At 40.1% G+C, this 18,955-nt stretch overlaps 1 protein-coding gene across 1 annotated transcript in view; it reads left to right on the top strand.

The window, feature by feature from the left end:
- tjp1a (tight junction protein 1a) overlaps window positions 1-18,955 on the top strand; it is a 57,897-nt gene that overhangs the window by 11,251 nt on the left and 27,691 nt on the right. The window contains exons 2-8 of the mRNA XM_083891085.1: window positions 14,718-14,774; window positions 15,895-16,019; window positions 16,326-16,428; window positions 16,645-16,966; window positions 17,106-17,209; window positions 18,012-18,180; window positions 18,336-18,471. Coding sequence (XP_083747211.1) covers window positions 14,718-14,774; window positions 15,895-16,019; window positions 16,326-16,428; window positions 16,645-16,966; window positions 17,106-17,209; window positions 18,012-18,180; window positions 18,336-18,471 — 1,016 coding nt within the window. The remainder of the gene's footprint in view (window positions 1-14,717; window positions 14,775-15,894; window positions 16,020-16,325; window positions 16,429-16,644; window positions 16,967-17,105; window positions 17,210-18,011; window positions 18,181-18,335; window positions 18,472-18,955) is intronic.

Raw genomic sequence — 18,955 nt, 5'->3', positions numbered from 1 at the left:
TTAAGGTTTACTTGTCGGGAGGCGTCAACTTAATTGTATGGAATAAATTACTTCTTGAAAATTGTTATTAACTTATTTCCAGCTCCAAACTACAATCTCAGAACATTATGTCTCATCATGTGATATGCATTTTTGTCACAGAATCATTTACATTGTTCTTACTCTTTTAATCCTCCTTAATTTAGTGCTTGATACAGAATTTGTGCTTAGTTCCAAGGAGAGAGCGACAGTTATTGGGATAAAGAGGCAAAATAGTATCAGAAAAGAAGGTTGAGGCAGAACGATCCAGAGCAAAAGGCAAGGAGAAGGTGAGGGAAACCGCTGTCAACCTTGTCTGCTTATCTGCACATTCCTGCAGTGTGTGTGTGTGTGAGTGTGTGTAAATGGGTGGGGTAGGGTGAGAATACCGATAGTTGTGTGCACAGTGATTGGCTGAATGCATTTGTTTCCAGTGCTGGATCTGGTTAGCGTTCTCAGCGCCTTGGCAAAAACAAAAGCCAGTGTAGTGGGTGTGTGTGTGTGTGTGTGTGTGTGTGTGTGTGTGTGTGTGTTTGTCTCTATGTGTGTCTTTTTCTATCTGTGCATGTGTGTGTTTTGTCTGGTAGAATCAATGTACCAAAAACAACTGAAAAATGTAATGTTGATATGTGTCAAGCCATGTGCCAGTGCTTCCCTGTATTGTAATGCAGTCCATACTATGAGCCCACCTACGTGTTTGTCATGTAGAATGTGGCAACCTGACATGGCGTCAAATTTTTTTTCCAGTTTTATATTGAGCTACACTTGCACTTATAAAATAATTAGACGTGTCTGAGTTAATGTTCTTTTCTGTTTTTGTGTTGTAGATTTGAGTGCACTGTTGTTCCTTTCTGTTTGTCTTGTGTTCACATGCGTGTGTGTTATTATTGGATTCTTTTTAGGCTTTTATTCCGATTGCTTCCATTGTAAACCAGCAGTTGGAGGCTGTCAGAAAATCACTGTCAAGAATATTTCTATACAGGCCTTTAAAGAATCAATTTATGATCACCAAGTTATTTTAATGTCTTACACCCCTAAACCCTATCATGAAGAATCTTCTCTTTCATGCTCCAGTTTGTGTTGAAAGCTGTAGAAACATGAGTCAATTGTTTTTTGCAACATTTATGCAACATTTATTTCATATGCAACTGTGCCATTTTGCTTTCATTGTATTTGACTCTTTTTGTTTTTGTAGCATAGGACATATTTTACCAATGCTGGAGTAGCAATAATTCTACTGGTGTTCAGTGTAGTTGTAGTGCAACAGCCAATAGGAGCATTCTGGGGAGGAGCGTTGTTGTCCCTCGGATCACTTGATATACATTATTCTGAAGGTTATTTTGGAGTCACTGATCAATAACACCAGAAAAGAAAATCCTGCTTACTACACTTTTTACTACACTAATGATTAGTAGAGTTGCCTACACTCCACTACCCTACTACTGAATTATTTTGTGGAAAACACAGCACGGTGTATGTGCTCATCCAACATATTATATGACTGGAGGGAAAAGAGTAAATGGGGACAGAGAGAATGTGAGGTACAGGAATGCATCATTGAAGATACAAACTTCTGTAAAATAGAGTTTAGATTCTCTGCCCTCTGGCCCTTGATCAAGCATTTGTGCTTTTTCTCCCTCGTCGTGTTCGCGTGGTATGTTATAGCATGTCGTATTGTGTGAAGGTGTTAAAACCTGAGGCCGTGAACGCATCATTTAAAAACCAGGAAGCGTATCGTCATTAGCAACATATGCGTTCATGGAAGTGGATCTCAGCGGCGCAGTTATTGTTTTAAATTAGACATTGGCAGCAGGTACAACAAGCTCCCGCTTTGGGGAGGACGCGGACGTACGTGTATATTGACGGCTCACATATTAAAAAAAAATGTCGGGTTTAAATCGGGCTCGTAATTACAATTAATGTGTCGGGCCGGGCCGGGCTCGGACACAACGGGCTCGGTCGGGTCGGCCTTGATTTTTTGGGCCCGATGTAAAAAAAAAATAAATAAAAACTGTAAACTCCAAACAACCACTTTAGTCATCCCAATTTAATGATATTATTGATTTTTTTTTATTGAAAGGGATAATTAACAAATTACAGTAAAAAATAATGTTATTAATTAATTATCAGGTTTGACTTATCATCTGCACGCTCCAGAGCAGGGAAAAAAGAGAACTTCTCTTCATAGCAAAACAACTTTTAAGCCCTTCACTCTCCTTCAGCGTGGCCCGAATATACCAAAAAGTGCACTGTGTCCCTGTAAAGCTTGAGAGTTGGTGACAAAACCACAGCCTGAGCGAAACCAATGTGAAGGATTGTGGAAAAAATGGAGAGTCAGAATCGCCTCAGATGTTACCACTCGCCTCTGTGACCTCCACACTCTGCCTGTCCTCTAGGCAGGGAGCAATTATTGTGCTTGAGCTGGGTTGACTTTGCTGCTAGATAAGCTGCACATTAGATGCTAGCCTAGCCGAGCTGCGTATGTGGCTCAGTGGACAGCAGTTAGTTCGTCCACAACACTTGTTGACTGTTGAGTGAAATCAATCTGCAGTCACACCCGAGCCAGATACTCAGTTCATTAAATTACTTTATTTAATTCACATAGATTTAAAAAAAAAAAAAAAAAAAAAAATAATAATAATAATAAATGTATATATAGAAAAATAGCTACAAGTAACAGTGTAAACAAGCAAACTTGTATGGCACCACCCTGGAGAGTTGTGATTTATTTAGAAGCATAATCACCAGTCAGCCCTGTAATTAAGAGCTTCTCAGAACTAACTGTATCACCTCATCCGTCTCTACCGTATTTTTAATCCTTCGTCATTTCCTGTGTTGAGGATGTTATGCTTTTGTCAGATTCTTTGTCTGTTTGTGAGCAGTAGAATCCACAGAGTTAAGAGCAAAATGGGGTTGTGATCAAAATTATCCGATGTCTGAATTTGGATATCTGCCGATACCAATACTATTCCGATATGGATCCTCTGTTTGCTTTAATATTATTATTATCATCATTGTTTAATAAACTCCTTTATACAGGCAAGTATGATATGTACGACTTTTACGATGTTTACTGTGACTTTACAATTCTGTTGCACAGAGTGAGACCCAGTTGAACGATGCACAGTGACGCCACCTGCAATGATGATGTTGTAGATCTTTGGAGCCGGTCTGTGGGTTGACTGTGACTGTTCTCACCATCCTTCGCCTCTGCTTATCTGAGATTTTTCTTGGTCTGCCACTTCGGGCCTTAACTAGAACTGTGCCTGTGGTCTTCCAATTCCTCACAATGTTCCTCACAGTTGAAACTGAACGCTTAAATCTCTGAGATAGCTTTCTGTATCCTTCCCCTAAACCATGATGTTGAACAATAATTGTTTTCAGGTCATTTGAGAGTTGTTTTGAGGCTCCATGTTGCCACTCTTCAGAGACGATGCAAAGAGGAGAAACACTTACAATTGGCTTCCTAAAATACCCTTTCTCATGATTGGATTCACCTGTGTATGGAGGTCAAGAGTCACTGAGGTTACAAAACCAAGTTCCAATAATTAGTGCTAAAGGTAGTGCTAAAGGTATTGAAATCAATGAAATGACAGGGGTGCCTAAATTTATACACATGCCTAATGTTTGTGTTTCCCACACCTCAAAATCATGATGATGCTTTCAAATGTCTTGTTTTGTGTGTGGGACATCTGAATAGCCTTGGTGTTCTCTATTAATTTACACATCTTAGCCAGTGATACACATATACACATACAGTACACATATACATATGTATAAGTAAGTGATGTCCTGATGTGGTTTATGTAATTATGTACAGTGCATATGACACAACATTCTACATTGCAAGAGAAACTCCCCAAACTGCCATCCATCCATCCATCTGTTTTCAGATGACTATGGAAGCATAGCTCAGATTAACATTTTAATCCAAAAGCCTGGATTATAGGTTTTGTATTTTATTCCTACCCTCACTATTCTAGGAGTGAGTCTGTGTTAGATACTTGTAAGTCAATCGTGTGTGTGTCTGTGTGTGTGTGTGCGTGTGTGAGTGTGGGTGAGTGAGTGAGTGAGTCCTGTATGTTGTGCTCAGAATGGTCACACTCCAGGGGTTTTTAAGTCGAGCCGTGTAACCGAGTAGAGCTGCCGTTTGAAACTAATTAACTCAAGCAAATACTATGAGCACAGCTCCATAATTGTACATCAGTTCTGACTGAGGCTCTGCATCGCCGTCATCATGTCGTCATCTGCCCGTTGGCTCCTTGCCCTCATCTGAACGCACATGTGGATTTCCAACCTCTGCCTTTAAAAATCTGTTAAAAAATACACTGATGTGAGAGCAGTTCTATGGTTAAGTCTGTTGTTATACAGGACAGGGGCAGGAGTTTAGGAATGTTACCTGCAACCAGGCCAGCAGTCAGTCACATTGGTGTCCGCTCATATGTGCCATACGTACACTACCATTCAAAAGTTTGGGGTCACTAAGAAATGTCCTTATTTTTGAAGGAAAAACACTTTTTTTTCAATTAATATAACATTAAATTAATCAGAAATACACTCTATACATTGTTAATGTGGTAAACAATTATTCTAGCTGCAAACGTTTGGTTTTTAATGGAATATGTACATAGGTGTATAGAGGCCCATTTCCAGTGTTCTTATGGTACATTGTGTTTAAATGAAAATCATTATTTCTATTCATTTTGCAACTCTGAACATGATGCCAATTTACAAATTCTCTGACCAATCCGTGGCTCGGCAGTCCCTTGACGTCACATTTTTACTATCGGCTCAGCTCGCTTGGAATCTCACTAGGTAGCAGGTGCTATACCGAACCTAGAGTCGAGTCAAACTGACTAGTAGAAGTTTATAATGGAAAAGCCCCATAAATATACGATCTATGGGCAACAGGACACACAAACATGAGAATCGGAACATCAAAGCTCACATTTTGTGGGCTTTATGTATAATGTGGCTGTCAAGTGTCTGCTCTCCAGAAAGAGCATGTGTCTCTAATTATGTTTTGTTTGAGTGTGCGGCTGCTGCCTCACTCTTTCCTTTGGGTCCAAGTAAGAGGGGAGATACTGTTACCATGGACACAATTGCCCCAGCGATGGGGAGAGCTGCTGGTACAGGGTGGTGACTCTGTGAGAGCTGGTCGTCTATACGGTTATCCTAATATATTACGCTGCTCTCCTCGTCCTTCCCGCATGTGTATGGGCGGATATTAGTTATGTTCATGTTTACATAAGTTCTTAATAGCAGTTAAGGAGACCTAGATCCAGCTAGTAGCAACATTTTTGACCTTGGTGTTTATTGATAGAAAGACAGGAAGCTAAATCACCTTATTCTTAATATTGTCCTTGTCTTTTGGTTACTGCAATGATCACTCACTCAGTTGGACTGTCACTATTTATTTGGATTGTTGGATGTAAAGTTCATGTTTAAATGCAGGCTGCCATCTCATAAGTGACGTCTGCTTTAGAGGAGAGACATGGTTTTCACGCAATATCTGCTAATAACCTGTGCCAGGGACATCTGTGCATTCTGGGCTTGTGTTTTTTGTCTGCCGGTAATATTATAAATAAAAAGAGTGTTACACTCGATCCCGTTAAGGTTGACAGACTTGTTTTCCTGGCAAATAATATCAGAAATGTTGCGTTGTCTGCCATGACCAAGATTATTACATATTAAGCTTTCAGAGCTTCCTCCTGTACTGACTGCTAGCAGTCAAAAAAGTTTTATTAAGGTAATGATTGGTTTGAATGAAAGCTCTAATGTCTGTGGTGTACTAGGGGGATTGAATTTATTAGAACGAGTAATATTATATTATGATGTATTATATCTATAAATTAATTCATTGAAGAAACGACAGCCCCTGTCCCTGTGTAATGTCTCAGGTTCTAAGACGAGGTGAGCTATACAAAAAGGCATTTTCAATAATGAACACAGGGATTATGCTGGAAGCTGAAGCTATTTCCTGCAAACAGGAAGTGGAGTGTTTTCCTGTGGGTGCTGTGGCTGCTCTTGCTTACATCCTGTCTCGAGCTATCAGAGGCAAGCAGGCACAGTGACCTAAAGCTTTGTCAGGATTTCCCCCCCCCTCACCCTTGTCATCATCGAGACACTCACTCCTGCCACAGCCCCATTGCTCAGTGCTTCTCCCTTTACTCAGAATAGCCTGATGTGAATAATGATTTGTTTTCGTGGAAAGGCAGAAATGTCAGGCGCGACCTGTTTCATCTGCTTTTTTTTATTTTTTTTTAAAGGTGCCTCATAGTGTTAGCATTTGATACTCCCACTGCATGAAACATTCCTTTGGTTCAAACGCTGGGCAGCTGGATGGAGGGAGTTGGTGACTAATGGACCACTGGACAACAGTGAAACACTGATAAAGAGCTTCCCAACCTCCTCTCAGCTTATTACTCATAATATGACCTCACAGTCACCTGTCACTAAGTTTATTGCAGAAACTGGGCAAGGCCCCTTTATTTATAGAGAACATTTTATTACAAAGAAACTCACTGTGTACAATTTCACAGGAGCACAGCTATTATAGTAGCAATTGACATGAATAATAATATATTATATATTATTAATCAAAAGAGTTGCAAAATAAATAAAATAAAAAATATACTCAAGACATTGACAAGATTAGAAATAATGATTTTTTATTCAAAATAATAATTTTGCTTTTGTCAAAGAACCAGCAAAACTGTTTTCAGCTGTGCTAACATCATTGCACATGGGTTTTCTAATCATCCGATAGCCTAATGCGATTAGCAAACACAATGTACCATTAGAACACTGGAAATGGGCCTCTTAGCTAGGCTTTTTTAGAGGGTGTGTGTCCCCCCCCCTGCCCTCCTCTCCCGCTGTGCGCCGCTGTAAGAGGACCCTTCGTATCCAACGCAGAATGGATCATTTCTCTATGCGCAGTTTTATCCACACATCCATATATGACGCATACATACTGATCTCTATGACGAGGATCGAGTACAGTCGCGATGAAATACAGGGGATCCGAGTAGATCTTAGTAAAACGTGTTGACAGATTCTCAAGAGCGCACTTTCATTGTTTTCACTCCGTGGTCTCATTCTTTCTTTAGAAGACACTTTAGCGCTGTAATTAAGGGAATAATAGATGCATCAGATGAGCCGATCTCTTTAGTTAACTGCTCAAACGGAGGGAGAGAAAGAAGAGAGTGTTGCGGGGAGTTCAAAATCCACGCTGCGCTGCAGCCAAGTTTCGTTTTTGTTTCGGTGGGTGACTCAGCCACCCACCGCTGTCGCAGTTGTCCAGTAAAGCAGCTCTGTGCTTAACTTTTTTTTGTGTACTTTATATTCTCAGCTTCTCTGTGTGAGGCAGGTCAGCACATGAATGTCTCAGCTTCTGGCTTTCCAATAAAAGTTCAGCGATGCACGTCAGATGACTTTTGTCCACAGATTTTGAAACTGAAGGCCATGTGTGTTGTGTGTGTGCTCCATTTGTACAGATTCTCCGTGAGGAAGTAAAAAATGTGATGAATATGGAGAGTGAGAAGTTTGCGTCGAAGACTCGCATGCTTGACCTGACCCCATTTTTCATAGCTGTCTACAGCAGGTTATTATTGTCCATTTCAGCACTATTTTTTTGCAGTCAGATCATCAGTCTGCCCCCAAAGAACTGGATTACTATCTGCCTTTGAAGAGCCTGAATGAGCTGTTATCATTTGTGCCAGACTGTGTGCTATGGTGGGCCAGGCAGGACCAAGTCAGGCTCCCTGTAGCCTGAACAAAGAGGCCCTGTAGTGTTAGATCATGGCTTGTGCATGTGAGTTTGTGTTTGTGTGCCTGTGTGAGCGTGCGCACAGGCAAGTCCACATGTGTATGGTTTGATTGGTGCTCATTGTTTCCCAGCCCTGGGCCTTGCTGGCCTGAGCTCAAGTCTGACTAATATGAATGTATAAAATACACTCGGCTGCCGTCAGTTTGTGCAACATCAAGCAAACTATTGTTTCACACAACTGTGACTTCAGAGATAAACCTTATCCTTTGTTCCCGCCTGTATTTTTTATTCGTTTTCGTCCAAACAAAAATGAGACGCTCTCATGTTCATGTTTGTTTTGGCCCCCCGTGTGTTGTGTCATCTTTGTTTTTGCATGATCTTAAATGTTCCTGGAACAAAATACATGAGATAAGTGAGTTACATGGAGCTACAGTTGTGAGATTTGTTTTTGGATAAAAAAAATTGCTCCATGTGGGATTTTCTTTTATGAAAAATGAGGCAATGCTGGTCTTGCTCAGTAAAATCACATAATATTAGATGTTGAGTTCAGTTATTCAGAATTCAGTTATTTAGTCAGTTGGTTTTGCCGTGGCCAGAGTTTCCAAATACTCTGTTTATTTTGCTGTGTCCTTTTGTCACTTAGTCTTCTCCTCACATTCATTGCAGATTTAATTTCCATATTAATCTCCTCGGAGAAACAGAGCCTGCAGTCCCAGTGGAGTAAATACCCAAGCAGCTGTGTACCTAAAGTCTTCGGTTTAACTTGCATCTGTCATCAACATTACCTGGATTATTTATCTCCTGTTTGTAACACGGTTAAAAACCTGCTTTGAATTTTTAGATAGAAACCGACCTTTTGAATTAATAACACACTGCCCTGGTTGTACTATGTATCATTAGGGCATGAGATTTTACCTGTCATGTACACATTTTCCAGCTTTTTGCGTCATAATTTCACACTGTAAGTCCAAATCAAAAAGCATTATGAGCAGTGAAATGATTTCTCTTCAATCACTATAACTAAAACAGCCTGTGTTACACTGCATAGTAAATTCATCTGTAAAACTCCTGACTGACTGACTCATATACTTGACCCGTTTACTCTGACGGCAACAAACATGTCTCCACCCCTACAGTGCATCCGGAAAGTATTCACATCGCTTGACCTTTTCCATATTTTTCTATGTTACAGCCTTATTTCAAAATGCAAAACTCTACACAAAACACCCCATAATGACAATGAGAAAAAGGTTTTTTTTTTTTACATTTTTGCAAATTTATTAAAAATAAAAAAACTGAGAAATCACATGTACCGAAGAGCAAGGGTGGGGACGCCCTCTAAAAAATCCTAGCTAAAAGCCTGATTAAAATCCACAGCTCTGATGTCTCATATATATTTAATCTAGTTGAAGGTTAAATCCATAAAAAGTAAGAGTAATGTGAATTTTAACAGTTAGAAAGTAGTCAGCTGGAATTGTTTTAACGTCTAGACATCCCGCACACCGCCCAGCTTTTATCGAAACCTTTGGTTGTATAAGCAGGCTGCAGCCTTGCTCCTCTTAACCTTCTCTCTCCCTGCCTTTCTCTCTGCAACCCACAGTTCAAGGACAAGGCCACCTGCATGCCTGACTGCCTGGTCACATGACCCAGCACATTGTTGTTTCTCATGACGGAGGCTTTTTCTGTCTGCTTGGGACTGGGTGAATCAATGAATGGATGAATGGATGGATGAATATATCACAAAACACTTTGGAGGAATGGATGCGTTTGGGAATGTCAGGGGGAGCCATAGTTAAATGGGTCAGGGTCCTTCCACACAATAGTGCCGTTACTGTGGGATTTGTACAGGCAGATAGCGGGCAGGGACAGTGGAAGGAGGGATTGAGGGGGGCACCCAAGCCTAAGTCGCCAATTATGGACATAAATAACATCCACACAGAGCTACCATGGAAATTAGGGTCAAAGGGTTAACAGTGTTTTCAAGAGGTTCAAGGCCAACTGATTGATTGTCATGCGGCACAGAGTGAGACAGAAAGACTGCGGCACAAACACCCATTACGAGACTTTCAGTGGATGTAATGTTGGGCAGTGTTTACAGCACCACATGCAAAGGTATCATACAGTAAATGTAAATGAATAGCCAACCCCTGCAGGCCACCTAACACTTTACTGGACAACTGGGATTTAGGTGATCTGGGAACAATGCTGAAGTCTCAAGTCTTTAGGACTAAGGCTGCAGCTTTCGAATATTTTTCTAATCGAGTATTCAACCAATTATTTTCGATTAATCGAGGATGCAAAATGCAAAATTATTATTATTATTTTTTTATTTAAAAAATCCTATTAAATGAGGAATAATCGGTAGAATACTCGATGACAAAAATATTCCATAGCTGCAGCCCGAGTAAGCTACATTAAATCAGCTAACATCAATGTTTACGTTAGCGTGTGCTTGAAGCGTTAGCAACTGGATGCTTTCAGCTCAGATGCTCAATACTTGAAGACGTGGTATTGTGGTACAACAGTTGGCTTCTTGTTTAAGCGTGAAATGGTCCCGCACTTTGGACATTTTCTACCTTTTCCTTGCTGTTTTACTCTCCGTCTCTGCCATCACACCAGCTGAAATCCGGATGTGCAGTGTGCGTCTGCTAAAACTGCACTGAACAGGCCGCACGAGGAATTCTTGTAATCAAGTTAATCAAATCACTCAAGTAATCGGCCAATATCAACGATAAACCAAAACAAATATCTTATTTCATATCACTCAAATTATTGACATTCCTTGTGCACCTTGCTGCTATGAGAATAAATTAAACCTAAAACACATTTTCAAGTGATCTCAATCCAGTATCTGTCTTTTTTATATCTCTATATGCAATATGTGGTTGTGTCTTTTTCCTGGCAAATGTTTTGGACATGCTAACAAACACCAGCCACTGTTATACACTCATCAACTCGGCAGTGTGAACCTGTCACTTTGAAATTTAGAAAAGCAAAGGTGATGACAGTAATGACCGCAATGGTGTTGAAGATGATGATGGGTGAGAAGGTTTGGGGATTCGGTGATGATTAAGGGGTTGAGGGAGTGAGAATATCATGATGATAGGGTGGACAGGTGGCATGGTGTGTTATTTTACAAGGCTGATTATAGAAGGTGCACTAAATAAGCACCCTGCCATGTGTGATGGTGTTTATGGTTTTTCCCCCTCTGCTGTTACACTAGACTGTGCTCAGCACTCCGCTGCAGACAGCTGTACCATCACTTGCTGCAGGCAGGCATGCGGGACAGCAGCATTGCCTCATCAGCTGGAGGGAATCGGTGTAAAAGCTGCGATTATTAAAGCTGTGTCTGAAGCCATCTGAAGGTTGAAACCAAAAGTTTACCTGAACACATTTTCAGTTTTCTAGTATTTCCTGTGCTTCTTGGTGAGTCACAGACATTGATGTTCATCAATGAGTCAAGAGGAACCCGTACGACTAAGCTAACGATGCACTGCTTAAATCCAGTGTGGCAGGTTAACAGTACAGTTGAATACCTCACTCTCAAGTGACCCAGACTGACTTAAAACTGGAATGTTCACTCAGTCTTTGGAGGCTCGACCAGCTGTTTACATGTGTTGCCGTCATATTCTTTCCACATGTAGACTTTTGCAACTCCTGGAGTTAGTCATGCATATGCAAATAAGCAACACAGTCTGTTTCCTGATGTCTACTAAACTGTTCCTGGCAGAATCTGTTCCTACTCAAAGTGAACAGGATACAGAAAGACATGTTGATTTTAGACCAGACACTAACGTTGGTCATGTCGTGAATCAAATTGATGGATTTGGTATCTCCGACAAAAGACTTCGATTTCTGCGGCTGGTGATTTAATTCCTTGTTATTCTCTGGTTACAAATATGTGTGTTAATACTGCATCATCCATAAGCTGTGTGCCAATACCACTTTTCCCTTAGAAGGCCAGAGGGAGCAAACAATGGGTCATTAATTTAAAGGGTGTTAGACAGAGGCGCCCTCAGAAGCATCAGTCAGAGACTATCAAACAACATTCAGAGACTAGTTAGTTTTACAAAGATAGGAAAGCAATTTTTAAGTAAATCTGGAATGTAGAACCACATTGAGACACACAGCTCAAAAACAGATAGTATAATATTATTTATAAGTGTCCATGAGGGTGCCAGGCATCATGGCATGGTCAAAATAGAAACTGTAGATTCTTCAAACCCTTTATTCGATTCGATTTTTCATTTTAAACTCTTCTTCGCGGTTGCCCCCGGGACCGGGGGCAGCGTCAGACGCAGCGACAAAAGCATCATAAAAGTTAAAACCATATCTAACTTTAACAAACACAGACCTACTGCATACCCACAGAAAGGTCAGAAACTCAGCTAAAAGTTCATGTAAACCATTCTTATGTTCACGAAACACAGTTAAAACACAGACGGCTCGAAAAACCTGTTGCAGCGAACGCCCAGACATCTCTTTACTAAAACATCTGTAATTTCACTCTGCTTCATTTCAACAGCATCAGACTTTGCACAGCTCATGTCCACATGTTGTTACATGACCTCCATGTGTTTTAAAGCTCCTACTGCATATTTTAAAGGTGATATTTGCTTTAAAATGCAATATTTTTTTAGGCGAGAAAAAAATCCTTCAGTTATGCTGTGTTCCAAGTGCATTTACTCTGACACAGTGGCATCTACAGTGAAACTTACATCTCTGGTCTCACAAGTGTTATCTTTATCTTGATACCAAGATAATCCACATAGAGCTTGTAACTGCAGAGATTTACTCTATTTAGTTTGGGCATGTCATTTTTGAGCAAGGACTCCAAAAAGAGGGTCAGGGAAGAAGTGGTTAAGGTCACGATTCGGTTCAATTCTCTCAATCTTTTTTTTCCTCTTTTAGTGAAAATGGGTCTGCCATTTTTAGATTTTAGACTCTAGTTTAGTCTAGGATCATTGGTTTTATGTCATGAGTGATATAATGTCAATCATTTGTTTGCAATGTTCCACACTCAGGCCTTATTGTCAAATTTAAATAACTTATTAATAATATGAACGTAACAATAACCAGGAAGTGCTTGAATCCAGGGTTTTCCACCACCGAATAAGGTTCCATATCCGATGCTACGACGATATAGTGCTAGAATTTAGTGGGTTTTGCTCCAAATGATGACAGAAAACCATGTTAACACAGTCGTTTTTTTGTAGTTACGTCTACATCTTTATGATGCATGTACACTGTGGTTGTCTGGACGACAACGCAAACTTTGCTGACAAACCTCACGGTGTTTTCCACACCGGTGATTTCAGAGAGAAGCAGGAGTTGGTTGATTTCCAAGATTGAGAAGGTGATCCCCTGATTTTTGGCTTTAGTATCTTGATTCACAGCTTTTGGTTCTTTGCGGCTACAAGTTATGAGTGATGTCATTTATAGTAATTATAGTGTGAAATATGCACTGCTGAATGAATGAATGTTGGAGAAACCCTGGTAGTGTATGCTGAGTAATGAGTAAGAAGAACCGTGTCTGCCATGCTGCTGTGATTCGTTCGCGCTGAAAGTCATGATTCGCTAACGAACTGACACACAGAGAACTGTGGCTGAGGACATAAATCTAATTCGCGTCGCAAACACACTGACACACAGAGAACTAGAGAACTGTGGCTGTGGACATGAATCTCTTTTGTGCTGTCACTCACTCAATGACCCGCTCGCATACTGACGCACACTGAACTGTGGCTGTGGGGGTGAATCTCGTTCGTGCTGTCACTCACTCAATGACCCGTGCACGTACTGACACACACTGATCTGTGGCTGTGGACGTGAATCTCGTTCGCATCGCGAACAAACTGACACACAGAGAACTGGAGAACTGTGGCTGTGGACATGAATCTCGTTCGCGCTGTCACTCACTCAATGACCCCGCGGCACGAACGTACTGCACTCAGGGAGGACGTGAGTCACGTAGCAGGGCACTGGGCTCCTGCTAAGCACTCAACGATTCGGTTAACGAATCTTTTGAACGCATCATTTAAGTGAACTTAATTATAGTGTTTCAATACACTCAAATGAACTGCCGATCACTAGCTCTGACTGAGTAAACAGGAAGAGGGAGACGTCGGCGTGTGAAGACGGGTCACTTGCTAGAAATGCTCTACATCAACACTAGCGGCTTCCTGGCTGACCTAATCGCTCTTCCTGCAAGGAAGTGCCAGGCGGAACACGGGGATTTGAATGGGACTTTATGGATCGATACTCGCGGCAGAAAAAAATAAATAAATATATGTATATATATACATAATTATAATATAAAGTTTCAAGCAAAAGCACAACTTTCCTTTTGATGTGTTCGCAGTCCACGGCTTACCAGAGGCTGCCGTGACAGTTATCCCTGTCACTGGCAGAGTGACAGTAACTTTATGACAGTTGGGAGGCTGCCATAACCCCTGCGTTCACATGAGTGAAACATAACAATTAGGGCTGCAACTAGCTTGTTTCATAATTGATTCACCTGTCGATTATTTTCTTGATTTAATTGATTTGGTCTATAAAATGGTAGAAAATGTTGATAAATGTTGATTAGTTTGAAAATTTTAAATTATGATGTTCTCAAATGTCTTGTTTGTCCACAAACCAACATTATTCAGTTTTAATTGTTTCTTTATAATATGCAGCAAAGAAACCAAAAATGGATTCACATTGAAGAACCTGAAAAATCTGAGAACTCGGACCCAATTAATCAATTATAAAAGTCATTGATTACAATCAATGAATCAATCCAGCTTGCAGCCCCACATACAATAGTCATCTTTCTGAACACTTTCAAAGATGTGTTTATTCCAGATTTTCTTGCTGCTTTGAATGAATGAATGATTAATGTAACTAATAAACTAGGTGACTGATGTTTTCTTTTTTTGCATTGCAGAGTGCAGCGATGGAGGAAACAGTCATATGGGAACAGCACACGGTGACCCTTCACAGGGTAAGTTTTTATGCATCTTTAATCCACTCTTTCCTTTTCTTCCTTTTTGTCCTATTCCCTCTCTGGCATCCTAATCCTGTTGGATGTCTTGTGACATCCCTCCCCCCCACCACCACATTTTTCTTCACCATTTGACTCTGTCCCCCTGCCTGCCCATCTATCTGTCTTCTGCCTCTGTATTGAGCGGGCCAGCTGTAGCAGCAGGATGTGTGGTAATGAAACAATAGTCAGCGAACCCAGATGGCAGGAAACAATGCTAAGGAAGAGAGAAATCAGCATTCACTTCCTTACTACTTCATTTCACTTCCTTCCTCTTAGCAGCATATTCTTCTCCCTAACACAACTCCAGGGAAAAAGAGGGTGAGGATAGTTTTAGGCTCGATGTGTTGTTTGTCCTGTGTATTGTTACATGTAATTATCATAGGGTAGACATCATTAGTTCATTAGCTTGTTTAAGATCAGTGGATATTAGAATCACAGTCAATGAGATTAATGTGACACTATTCAAAAAATTTAATTTCCCACAGAGCAAATATAAGCATGTCATTATGTTACTGTTACATGCTGAATTTGTAGAGCACCTTTCTGGATTCTGTTGTTTGCTGTAATCTAATTAGTAGTGGCTTTATTGTAGGAGCAGCCCAGTGTGGCTTGTGGTTCTCCTGTGTTGTTGTGGTTGTAACTAGTAAGATTAGCTATTTCCATCTCATGGCTCGCTCCCTTGGCATCGACTTGTTTTGCATCGACAAAAAAACAAAAGCAGACCATAAACTCTCCATTGAGGCCTATCGGAAAATGAGTGAGTGCTATTTAAGTAGATCTTAATGCTATATATGTATGTATATATATATATATATATATATATATATATATATATATATATATATATATATATATATATGTGTGTATGTGTGTATATGTACAAAACAAAAGCAGACCTCAAACTCTCCATTGAGGCCTATCGGAAAATTAACAAAACAAACCTTGCAAATGCATCATTTTCTTGTTGTATTCAGTAAACAGCTCAGTCAATGTCACAGATAATCAGCCTGCAGAGAGTTTAACTTTTATTTACAGCAAACCCAGACATGTTTTTCAGTGTGCATTTTTGTGTGTTTAGGCCCCTGGATTTGGGTTTGGCATTGCCATCTCAGGTGGACGAGACAACCCACATTTCCAGAGTGGAGAGACGTCCATTGTTATATCTGACGTATTAAAAGGAGGTCCAGCAGAGGGACTTTTACAGTAAGCATTTGACTACAATGACATTGATTTGAATTGATGTTAATGTTTAATCTTTTGCTCTATGAAAAGTGTTGTATGGGCAAAGTTATGTTGTCAACACACTGAGTTAAAATGAGATGCTTAATGTTTAATTTAATTTAATTTAATTTAATTTAATTTAATTTAATTTAATTTAATTTAATTTAATTTAATTTAATTTAATTTAATTTAATTTAATTTAATGTCCCTGTTTGATTGTATTCTGTTTGGGCACCAACAATGCAGCATTTGCTAGATTGGTATTAATTTATCACTTTATCTTTCCAGAGAAAATGATCGTGTCGTGATGGTCAATGCTGTCTCTATGGATAACGTAGAGCATGCCTACGCTGTGCAGCAGCTCCGCAAGAGTGGCAAGAATGCAAAGATTGTAAGTGCAACAAAGATTTTACCTGTCTTATTCAGGTTGACATTTATTTGCTTTGACTTCTAATGTTGCAGAGGATGATTTTGGCATTGTGTCAGTTGACTTTTAATTTCTGTTCTATGTTTCAATCTTCTGTTGTAGATTGTTTCTGCATTATTTATGATATTGTTTAGAGAAAATAATTTTCTAAGTCAAATATTTGTCTTTTTTTTCCCCAAGACTATTCGTAGGAAAAGGAAAGTACAGATCCCTGTCTCGCGGACGGGAGACAGAGAGACAATGTCAGAGCACGAAGAAGAGGAGAGCGATGAGGAGGACGGCTATGATCACCACGCTGGTGGCCAAAGTGCCTATGGAGGCGCGAGCGGGGGCACTGGCACAGGCAGGCGCCAGGATCGCGAGCGTAGCAGCAGCGGCAGGCGGGACCACAGTGCCTCGCGGGAGAGGAGTGTGTCACCGCGTTCCGATCGCCGATCACAAGCCTCATCCGCTCCACTCAAACCTGCCAAGATCACGCTCGTCAAGTCCCGCAAAAGTGAAGGTGCGAAACGCGAATATGGCTATAAATACAACAGTTCATTGCTTTTTAAGATCAGAAATAAAGTTTCATTTTAAATGAGTGTCAGAATAATACTCTTATTATTGTTTTTAATTGTTTTTTTTATATATGCTGAAAGCAGAGTATGGACTCCGACTGGCCAGCCACATCTTCGTGAAGGACATCTCCCCTGAGAGCCTTGCTGCCAGAGATGGAAACATCCACGAGGGAGATGTCGTACTCAAGGTTAGAAAGAAGCTTTAGAAAAGACAAGTAAATCCAGTCCAACAGCTGAAACAAAGTACTGTGCTGCACATCAGAGATAAATAGATAAAACAAATAAAACATGCAAACTTGTGACCTAATAGACCTAAGAACAAACAATAAAACAATAGAATACTGTAGAAAATTACTATGAATTATACATTTTATATATGTATTAAACATAAAAAGGGTCAAAAGCCAAAGAGTAAAAATGGGTTTTAAGGTGCGTTTTAAAAGCCGATCACAGTCATGGAAACGTAAATTGATTTAGAATACAATTCACACAGACCATAAAGAAAGAAACAAAATATTAACTTGATGTGAGAAGTGAAAAAAGAAGTGTGAGTAATTATTTTTACTGACAGCATTCACTGGTCTGCTGTGGTCATGTGTAAGTGACTCAGAGTGAGGTCACAGATCATTAGTATTCAGCCTCACTAACAGGAATAGCACGTATTCCATTGTTCCTCTGAATTTCTATTCACTCAGTGTGTGGGGGCCGTTTTCATTTCAAATAGATACATTCAAACTCTCACTTATTGCATTATAAACAACACTAGAAATGAACACTTGAATAAAGATTAAATAAAGGTATATTTCTTAATAGCATGTCACTTTTGAAATATGTTCACAGTCTCTTATGGCTCTTTCTTTTCTACTTCCACTGTTTATAATTCCTCTTTGCCTCATGACGATCCAGCACAGTGTGGGCTTTAAAATTCTGCAGTGATGATAACTTGTTGACTTGGTTGTTTTGCTGACAATCTTCTCTCCTCTCTGACAGATCAATGGCACAGTCACAGAGAACCTGTCACTGGTCGACGCCAAGAAGCTGATTGAGAGGTCAAAGGGCAAGCTGAAGATGGTGGTGCAGAGAGACGAGCGCGCCACGCTGCTCAACATTCCCGACATGGACGACAGTGTCCCATCAGCTAATAATTCTGACAGAGACGGTGAGACAACGGCACATGCAGCAGTTTAACTGTGACTTTATTTTCACAGAAAGAGAGCTCTTTATTTTATTGATTTAATATATTTGTAATTTTGACCACACCCTGATTTATGCTATTGATTAAATGATAACACGTTTTTGATGTATATTTCACAGACATCTCAGAAATTCATTCACTGACATCAGATCATTCCAATCGATCCCATGGGCAAGGCAGTCGATCACGTTCACCTGACAGGCCTGAACTATCGGATCATCTCAGTCATTCACCTCGGCTGATCAGCAATGGCAGGTAGGGTGAACCACACACGCACATACACACACACACACAAATCTGGTGGCATGACATATGTCACACATGCCACAGTCATACATCCACTCTCCCACCGCTTCATTATCATATATCATGTTCACACTTCACACCCTCAGGTTACTGGGTGCTGTGTAAGCAACAGCAACACTAGTGCATAAATCAATAGTTAAAGACTTGGCATGCATAGGCATCACACTCCCCATTGAGCCATCACTGGCTACCGTTCAAAAGTTTGGGTTTGGTCACCTATACAATTTTTGTTGTGTTTTCCATTAAAAGTCACACCTTTATTCATCAAAAGAGTTGCAAAATGAATAAAAAATATAGTTGTTTACCACATTAACAATGTATAGAGTGTATGATTCATTTAATGTTATATTCATTGGGGGAAAAGTGCTCCTTCAAATACAAAGACATATTGATAAGGACTAAGTGACCCCATACTTTTGAACGGTAGAGTATA

Source organism: Microchirus variegatus, assembly GCF_963457635.1.
Source record: "Microchirus variegatus genome assembly, chromosome: 6".
Taxonomy (NCBI): Eukaryota; Metazoa; Chordata; class Actinopteri; order Pleuronectiformes; family Soleidae; genus Microchirus; species Microchirus variegatus.
The sequence above is the reverse complement of the archived record's forward strand: the minus strand, read 5'-3'. Positions and strand labels throughout refer to the sequence as shown.